Raw genomic sequence first — 10,059 nt, forward strand, 5'->3', positions numbered from 1 at the left:
GTGCTGTACCTTTACAAAAGAAACATAAAACATTGAGGAATGCTACAATGCAACAATAGACTGCTGATATCAATTGGCAAATTCAAAGTTAAATGACCGCGATGGAGAATTATGGAAAATTATTAATAATAAATAAAGCAATCATCAAAAGGATCTCGTTGCGATTGAAAGTTGAAAAATGTAGGATAGCCCTCGGAAGGGCGAACAACAGACGGAAAAAACGTCCAGCCCTCTGATTTCTCAAAAAGTGAACTCGGGAGTGGTATTTTACTGAGAATTACGTCCTCGGATCTTCCGCCCCCTACCCCCCCAAAATGCACATTCACGATTTAAGCGAGTCTTTAATTACGTACTCGTCCCCGACGACGTGCCACGCCGTGTAATCTCAAAGGCGAGTTTTCCACAGGATTAGAGGGACTTTTCCCTTATTTCCAGGTGGGTTAAACCACTCCCCAGCGTACATTCTGGCCGGGTTTTCCCCATCTACATGGCCCACCACATGGACTTTCACATGTGGAAAAGCGCTCTGGAGATGAGGTAGAGGGTTGCCGCGCCGCAGATACAGAGCTTTACACTTTCTTGGAGTGAAAGCTAATCCCCAGATCCTCTCCTTTTCCTGTCGCCACTACCCCATCACCAAAAGCCCCAGTACCTGAGAGAGTAATTTATGTACACTCTCAAGAATCTGGATGAATTTTCGACGTAACGCGCATTTGCCTCGCACACGGGAATTATTCTGAGAGTATAAAATGTTCAAAGAAGCGCTGGCCTCTCGAGGTGGACGTGAGAGGGTGAGAGGGTGAGAGGGTGAGAGGGTGAGAGGGTGAGAGGGTGAGAGGGTGTTTGTAAAGGTTAACGTTGGAAAAATTCACCGGGAAAGGTGGAAGCACCGGCACTACTCGCATGCAAATATTTAATTAAAAGCGCGCGAGGTCTCAATGACAGTTGTACGAGGGTTTGTGTATGTATTGGTATATGTGAGAGACGGTTGAACCTGGTGATGTTGGCTTGGGATTATAGAGGGTGGAATATAACTGAGGATGAGGTAGATATGTGAATGTGGGGGACGTGGTGGAAGGGTTATCCCGAGACCGGCGTTGTAAATGTATGATTATGCATGAGGTTCGGTGCTGAGTGCACTTTCACGGGGCCCTGGCAACCCCACAGCCGTATTGCCTCTGTGATACGCTCCATGCACGCACCAAAATCATACACTGAGACAACAGTATATTTTTTCCAATAAACCAAAATTTCATATACACCTCCGTATTCTTATCATAATTTTTCAGAGTCAATCCGGATAAAAATTCAATTGTTAATCGACCGGACTTTATAACAATATTCAATTCCACAATCAATTCCCGGTGTTGAGATGATGTTGAGCTATTATTCAATAACCATCATTGTTCATTTATATTATTCGCATTTGCAATGCTGAGATTCGAATTTAGACAAGAGTAATTAAAAATTCATCAGGTGCCCCGGCAAATGGAATTATATGTCTCGTAAAATATTAAACAATCTTGACAATCAAGGAAACATCAGAGCCCATAATTAAAAAGCCCTTCACCGTTTCACTTAATCGAGTTAATCCGGCAAACAGACGTTTCCATGTGAAGAACTCGAGTAAATATTTTTAAACTCCCACCTATGAATAAATCATCAAGTATTAAAATGAAAATGCAGCGGTTCATTTCGTTTATCGTTCACAACTCCAGAATGTGCATGAATGTGTGATAGTTAACAAACAGGGGGGTTGGGGGGGTGGTGATTACGAATGACCGCGATGCGAGGCCAAAATAAGTCGAGCTCAATTTTGAGAACGATGCGACTGGAGTTGGAGTTGGAGGCGCGCCCTGGGTCATTTTATATGCATTTTAATTAATGCCACGGTCCAAAGCAGAGAGTAACAACATTGCGACCACTGCGGCTACCAGGCCCAGACCACTTTATACGTGGTGTGGCCTCTCCCTTGCGAAATCGCCTAAATTTTCACGTGCATTTCATATACCCAGCCCTTTAGAATCTGCATACCACGTAAAATTCGTTACGAGTTGATAGATTTTTTTGTATTGTTTTTGTTAAAGAGAAAACAAGTCAGCGGAGGGTGACCAATCCACTTTGAGCCCAGTGGCAGGTATTTGGAGTATCATATAATTAGAAATTATTTTGTTGTTTTTAATTAGGTCGTCAAATGCGGGTTATAAATTAATTAAAAATTTTATATGTTTTCGGCGGTTATGAGTAGAATATTTATTTAGATGAGATCAATTTTGGGTTATTTTTTTCATATTATTATTTCTAAATAATATTTCGAAAATAGAATAGTAATTCATGATTTAATGAATCTTAATGTAATTTTACAAAATAATCTAGCAATAATTCACAACTGGACTTTTTCCGGTAGGTCAACTGAAATAATTTCGCAGATTACGACAACGAGAGGCACAAATGAGTTTCTAGTGAATAGTTTATGCCTAAAAATTAGCACAGTTCGGAAATATGCGGCATTATTGACAGGATGATTGAAATAATCGCGAGAAAGCGAGCGATTACTGGTGAAACCCGGAAGGATAATGACGAACAGGTGACACGGAAATGCGATATATCTCTGGAGCCAATCGTGGTCTTCGTTGAATATTCAAATGCTCTTGTTGGTGGACATTTGCATAACTATGTCTCGTGTCACCACGAGTCATGCTGTCATTCACTAGGATAGTTTCGGTGATCCGTGCTCCTGGTCTTTGTGGTTTGAGGGATAATCTCGAGGATATCTATCTCACTCAACTGTCCAATCGACTTTCCTCAAGGGCCCCCAGACCTAAACTGATAAAAAAAAATAATTTTCCAGCAAAAACCCCTCATGCATCAATTTATGATTAAATGTATTATTATATTTCATTATTAAATACATTAACAGTATTAGAAACTGTCATTTAAAAAGTTTGAGAGAAAGCGGTATTCCTCGATCTCAAATTCTATAACAGGAACTAATTCGATATTGCTTTCAACAGGGTTGATCCGTCTGTCAAGTTCCCAAATTTCCGCTGCCTCAGAAGTGCGAGCCGTCAGGTATACGGGGACTTCCCAAGATATAACTAATCTAGTTACCGGCAGTTGGTGATGTCCTATCACGAAATCCATATCGATAATTCCCTTTGTTCATTGCTGTGCAATGACGTCTACAGGCTTTCAGCCAAACCCAATACCTGAGATAGAATCGAGACGGGTAAATTCATGCACTATACCACTAGAGGAAGACGATAGCACGAATAGCGTCGACTCCAGGAATTCACGGATGGATTGAATTCGGGTATTTACCGAATTTCCGGTTATTTGTTCACCTCCGATGAAGAGTACGTTACACAATCGCGTCTTATCAGAAGCCGAGCTTTGATGAGTTTACGTAATCTGTCATTTTCAACTGAGAATAACACGTGACGATGACGTGTTTGCTGGATTAACTGATAATTCAGTCTCCAGGAATACATTTAACAGGTGGAAAATATGGGACGGCGCAAGGGCGAGCGCACGGGGTTTTATGGCCCTCGTAAAAATGTAACGCAGAAAGTTCCTCGTTTTTATCCCGCGTACGGGAGGAATATGTATAATAGTAAAATTCGAGGATTATGAGGATTCCATGTGGATGAGATGATTTGAAAATAGAATATTTAATTAAAGTCCCAGTCTCCAGTTGTAATTCACATCAGATTGGAAGTTTTCTGTACTCATGTCGCAAGTACGAATAATACGGGGTAAAAATAAAAGTTGTACAACTTCTTCATCCGAATACAGATGCATAAATAGTACTAGCATGCAAAGTGGTTAGTGTTATCTCTTTCAGAGTCGCTGACTCATCTTAGTTTTTCCCTCATCCGTGTGCATTCTCGTTGAGAACTTCTCTCGTGTTATTTATCTTCCTGAAATTCCGGTAAGACGAGGAGAATGCTGTTTACTGAACCTCAACTTTCTCGCCAAATTTAATATACTCACTATCAAATTGGTCGGACTACCCCTACGGTGCCTTTTACATTATATATTCTGAATACATAATGATAAATTGACAATGGCGGGCTCGTGAAATAGTCATTTGTGGTTTTAGTTGAAAATTGTCTCGTGGAGCGGGAGGAGTGGAAAATTGTGGAAAATTTGCAAAAATTTCGAGGTGAATATTTGGCGAAAATAAATATTCTTTCATGTTGTCTCGGGGTTGAGTTGCATCCCTTGAAAATCTAGGGTTAATAAAGACGTAAGTCTCGCACTAGTTCAGGAAAAGTAGCGAGAGCAGGTGGGGCGAGTGGGGTTGAGGGATCGTTAGCTTCCGCTCGAGCCATTCACCACCACGAAATAGTTTACTCCCTGTATTAGAGGTATGTGTATTTGGTGTCACGGGTCGTACATCTCTTCCATTTTCAAGGCGCGAGAATGCGGGGGAGTGGGTGAAAGATGTTATGCAGTGGAGAAAGAACGAGGTTGATGGTAACGGGGAAATTGTTAATTGTCACGAGAAGTTTTACTTGTTTTGGTAACAACTTCAGAATTTGGGTAATATCATGCGCTTGGAGTTTGTGGTTTGAGTAAACTCCGTGTTTGCGGAGTAATTCCTCTATGCAATATGCAACGCGAGGTACTGAGATCGAATTTCAATCCTTACAATTATTAATTCGTAAATATTCATTGCGGTAACAATTTTTCATGAATTTTTTTTCATGATTCGCAGGATGTGAAGATATGTTTGGAATTATTCTGAAAGCCTTCAGCTTCCACAAGGTCACAAGATAATTTATTATTAAAGAATCCGTTTGTCGTACGTATCCCTGGTATTGATGTTGAGACTATGAAATAGATTCTCGCCAAATATTTGATTATCACACCGAGGCATGAGAATTGCGGAATATTCCATGGCCAATCAAATGAGAAAAAATGACAGGTGATCAATTAAATAGTCATAGCTGAATAAATTTACAGCGGCAAATGTTAATTCCTATCATGGCCTCGCACTTCTCTTGTATGAGCATCTGCTAAAATTCATATCAGTTTAAAAAGACAATTGGTTATGAAAAATTCAGCGAATCTTATGATTTTTACAACTCGCGTGGAAGTATTTGTTTCAAAGACAGGATTAATATCTCTTGAGTTGATTCGACCATAAATTTGTAATCGCCTCGATGGTTCTTGGAGTATCCAGCGAAACCAAAAGATTTAATGCACTTGACATTTCGAAATTGGATTATTCCAGTATTTTAACTATTTCATGAATGATAATAAAATATTAATCATCTGTTCACGACATATTAGCTACCGGAAAATGGTCAAATGTTGGTATTATGTTTTAACCCTTAAAATCCGTGTCCTATCGCGACGCTAATTCAATTGTTAACGCAGCAACTGTACCATTCGAATAATGTAGAATTTAACCATCTGTTTGGGTTTTATGATAACCGCAAAATTATTTATGTACCACTGAGCCGCTCGTTGCTGGAATTGTTTGTCCAAGCGATAATTATTCAAGCCCCTCCCCGGACTCGTACGAATTCAGATAATTAATTGAGATGATTGAATATTGCGCGAAAGGTTATTAATTCAAATTTACGAATTATCGGGCGATTTAAATCGACAAATTCGACGGATGAAAACAGCGAGGATGTCAATGCTGGGGAGCTCTCGTCGGTGATATTCATTGGAGTGACACAACAGCAACGGGTGATTATGAGATCAGGCGATATGGAGTTGTCCGGGATATTATGGAAATTAATAACTCAGTGCAGTTGATGCATATGACCGAGACGAGATTAGAGAAGGGGTTGAGGGTGAAAATGGACTCCACCGCCCAGCGATTCATCATAATATCGTCGCCTTAGTAAAAGTCATTTTTTTCTCCTTTTTTTTCAACGCCAAACGGAACGGCCTTTTCTACCTCCACCAATTTTTTTTAGAGCGAAAATTTTTCACTGTGCGAAAGAGACGTAACTCCAAATTTTGCGCTTTTATTTATTGATTACCATGAATTGAGTGAGACGAGTAGAAAATTGATTAGCTCATCTCAAATAGAACGGATATTCGGATCAAGTAGTTTTCTCATTTTGGAGTTACGTAACGTCAATGATCCACGTAACGAGAGCTTAATTCAACCGGTGATGTTCAAGTCGAATTCGCTGGTTGTTAGATCAACGCAGGTTGCTCAAACAAATGGATAATTCCGGAGCTCGTGGGAATTACAGACGAAGCATCGAAATTGGATCTAATATTTCAATATTAATTATTTTAAACATCGTAAAATTGGTGATGGAAATAATTTCAAGGTTACAATCTATTCTTTTTAGGTGAATACATTTTCGTTTAAAAATAATTTCTTCATCATCGCTGAACGCGCAACATTACTTTACACTTGTGCTTACATCGTTGATATTTAAATAGATGCCACATATTTCGATCTTTACCGCTAGTAGATAGCAATCGTATTTTCCACGTGAACAAACTGAATAGAAAAAACAGAAGCGATGAAGTCATAAAACATTCTTAGGTATGAATTATTGACTGTTGATATGTCAATATTTGGACAACCTGCACAACGACTGGAGAGTCGAATCAGGATTCGCTTAATTTATGATACTCGCAATCATATATAAAGTTCGTACGCGTGTTTATCGCAATACTGCTCTATTTTCCACCATGAAATTGTCATTTGTGGTTTTAGCTGTTGCTCTCTGCAGCATACAGCCTTCTCATGGACTTCAGCCTGTACTCATCCAATGTGAGTAACATAATTACAATAAATACCTAATTTTGCCGAATTCTTGCTAATCTCGTGCACCGATGCTCGTGCTCCATTTTTACCATTTAAAATTTTAATTCTCAACATTAACCATAAATTAATTATCCTACTAAATGAGAATCATCGATCAATGCTGATTTCAAAATCACTCCAAGTTATTACCGGTTGTACCATTAATTAAGCACTTCATTACGTGCATTGACAATTATTTTTAGGTCAGCAATTGGCGAAACTTCTGGAAATGCTGCCACTGCTTTCGGTCCGCGTCAACAGCACGGAAATGATGATCAATACGATAGAAAATCATGAAACTGCATTGGGTAAAATGACGCATTGGTTGAATTCAATCATGACAGAAATCACAGCGATACAAGATGACACAAATATCCGTGCCACCTTTGATATAATTGAGGATCTCCAGTTTCCCGACCCCGACGGAAAATTCGCTCGCTGGAGATCAGAAGTGGAGAAATTAATGGATACCATTAATTCCATTTTTCACGATCTCCGCAGGATCACCCAGACAAGTGAAACTATTGTCCATGATTGGAAGAATATTTCTAAGACTGCGAAAGAGTCCATTGATCTTCAGGGATTGCATACAAAGCTATTTCCACGTGGAGAACGTCCTAGCCAACGAGGAGGGTATATTTTCCATCTTGCCTATTTCAGTAATGTGAGTATTAATACGTTTTTGTATAAAAAATTATTCGGTGACTCGTTGGTGTTTTTGCTGTTGTTCGATGACTATTTTTACGAGCTTTCATCGTTTGTAGACGTCGCGACGCAAAAATTGCCCTCAAGCTTCAATGATGCGTTATTTCCTCGGTCATTTATTCGAAGCGATTTGCGTCACTGAAATAAAAGGTGTGACCGCATTGATTTATACCGCATTGATTCAAAACTGCCGATACGACGGTAAGTTATTAAGATGGACGTCTGATTTTTTAATGTAGCCATCAATAGAGAAGTTGATTTTTTTTTAATTTGTTTTAATTGTGTAAAAATTCTTTCTGCATCATTTAAAATTATCATGCTTCAATTTGAAACAGCGTGGAGAGTCCAGGTCGCTGAGGTAAACAGCAATTACAAAGAACGCTTCCTCGATTACTTGCTTCAAACTAAAAATGCGATGCATATGGCTCCAGCTGATCTTACAACTTGTGAGCCATCTGATGGCATCAGAGTTCGAGGTAATAATATTAATAAATAAATATCGTTACCCCTTTCCACGAATCTGTACTTTTCCCAGATGAAACGTACTTCGAAGCGGAGAAGCTCGAGCAAGTATCGATTTTCCGATTTGATCTCAAAGACAATGGGTGTGAAAATGTTATAAATAAAAAATTATTCACATTCACCTCGGAGCGAGATAATTGCAGTGGTCAATTATCTGACTGCAAGTACTCGAAGTGGTTAAGCGTTTGTCGATTGGTGAGTGATTTATCGGATATCGTGTTATTTATCCGGAGAACATTGTCGTCAATTATTATTGATCATTTTGAATAATTATCGTGAACGCAGGATAATGGTTCAAATCGATATCAATGGATCAAATCAGAAGTCGGCAACTATGGAATGAAGTTGAAGAATTGTCCCAATGGTACGATAAGTGAATATAAAGGTGTGGACAATTTGTCCTACGGCCACTGCATCTGCAATTGCAGAGGTCACATGCGTCATTGGATAAGTGTAACTCCGGTGCTAGCTAATACTTCTGATAATATGTAAGTTCATGATTTATCATTATCAATCGATCTCTACGTTGATTTTCACTTTGCCATTCAAGGGTTGTCACTGGTGCGCGATTTGTTTGGAAGGACAGAATTCTCTATATTCAATTGAAACAGGGAAGGCTAGTGAAGAATGCCTGGGTAGATCCATCTTCTCAAAGTTGGATTCCTCTTCCAAATAATCCAGAAGTAATGGAGATCACACCGGCGAACACCAAGTTCTATCTTGATGTTATACGAGTACCGGTCGATCAGGTCGTTGTTGGTAAGCGATTTTCATCCTTCGAGAAATGGCTAGCCTTTGATTCTCTAAAATGATTATTTCTCTGCGCTAGGAGTTACATTTGAAAATAATAAGGGATGCTCAATTGTGGTGAGTGCAAAGAGATTCAACTACACAACCGGAGAAATGTACGACGATATTATGGACAGAGATGCCGATCATTCGGAATAGTAAGAAAAAAAAAAATTAATTAACTCATTTCTGTTCCTCGAATAATTGGACTAAAAAAATTATTGGTCCTGCAAAATCTGTAACTGATTGTCCATGGAATCTCTATTATTTTTTATGAATTATTTTCCAAGATTACATTTTATATTTCAGTGATGAGCTGCAAGTTCCGCGGAGAAATTCGATCTACACGTCTAAACGGCATACTAGCCTCACAGGTAAGAAGTGGGTAACACTAGCACATTCTGATTGGCGGCATGATGTAGGTCAATCGGTGGTGCCATTGTTCGATGGAATAGCCATTGAAACGAATCCACCACTACCGCTTGGAGGATTTGGAATTATCCACAAAGGCACGAAAGGATATGCCGGATACATCTCCCCGAAATTAACTTCATACCCATACTCAAAAATATTAAAAATGTTTATCCAGAATCAGATTAACGGGTCCCCCTTGGAGAGGTGGATCCATTTTTGAATGAAATATCATTCGTTACAATCAATTGGGCAGTATTTTCTTAATAAAATGAATTACAACCACTTCTCATTTGTCTGAACGCTCTGAACTCCACCAAGTTAGTGCTGTTCATCTCTCAGTATATGCACAACTCCTATCCACATCTCCCTCATCAACATCAACCTCTCGTCTTTATTAGCCTTCAGGAACACGTCAGAGTTGGGTGTTCGTCAGAAAGTTGCTCTCGAATTGAAGTCACTTACGTCTTTTCTCCCAAGTTCGGTACACCCTCTTCCCTGTTCTCCTGTTTTATTCTCCCTTGAAAAACTTGATACGGTTGTCAAAGTTCAAGTACAACTTTTCACGTTTCGCACAAAATTCTTCTCCCTCAATTTTTCTCTTGGAATTACACAACCTCAACAACCACTCACAAACTACTATTACGTCACACAAAATTTTCGACAATATATTACATCGCGTACCCGAAAGTAAGATAATTTGTTGGCGACGCACCATTATTCATGATAACCGTGTCAATTAACTATTTTTTTTTGTCTATCAAATTTTTGCGTCGGCACCAGTGAAAATGGGATAACAAAAATAGATATATATATTTTAACATTCCGCCCCATCAATGAAATAT

At 39.1% G+C, this 10,059-nt stretch overlaps 1 protein-coding gene across 1 annotated transcript; it reads left to right on the plus strand.

Annotated features, from left to right (window-relative positions):
* Positions 1-6,672: 6,672 nt before the first annotated feature.
* LOC105269208 (uncharacterized) lies at positions 6,673-9,437 on the plus strand. The gene is made up of 9 exons (XM_011309277.1): positions 6,673-6,754; positions 6,991-7,451; positions 7,552-7,693; positions 7,828-7,968; positions 8,028-8,209; positions 8,300-8,502; positions 8,565-8,773; positions 8,844-8,961; positions 9,113-9,437. Exons 1-9 carry the CDS (start codon positions 6,673-6,675, stop codon positions 9,435-9,437), a joined length of 1,863 nt encoding a protein of 620 aa, XP_011307579.1.
* The last annotated feature ends 622 nt before the right edge of the window (positions 9,438-10,059 follow it).

Source organism: Fopius arisanus, unplaced genomic scaffold (assembly GCF_000806365.1).
Source record: "Fopius arisanus strain USDA-PBARC FA_bdor unplaced genomic scaffold, ASM80636v1 scaffold00065, whole genome shotgun sequence".
Lineage (NCBI taxonomy): Eukaryota > Metazoa > Arthropoda > Insecta > Hymenoptera > Braconidae > Fopius > Fopius arisanus.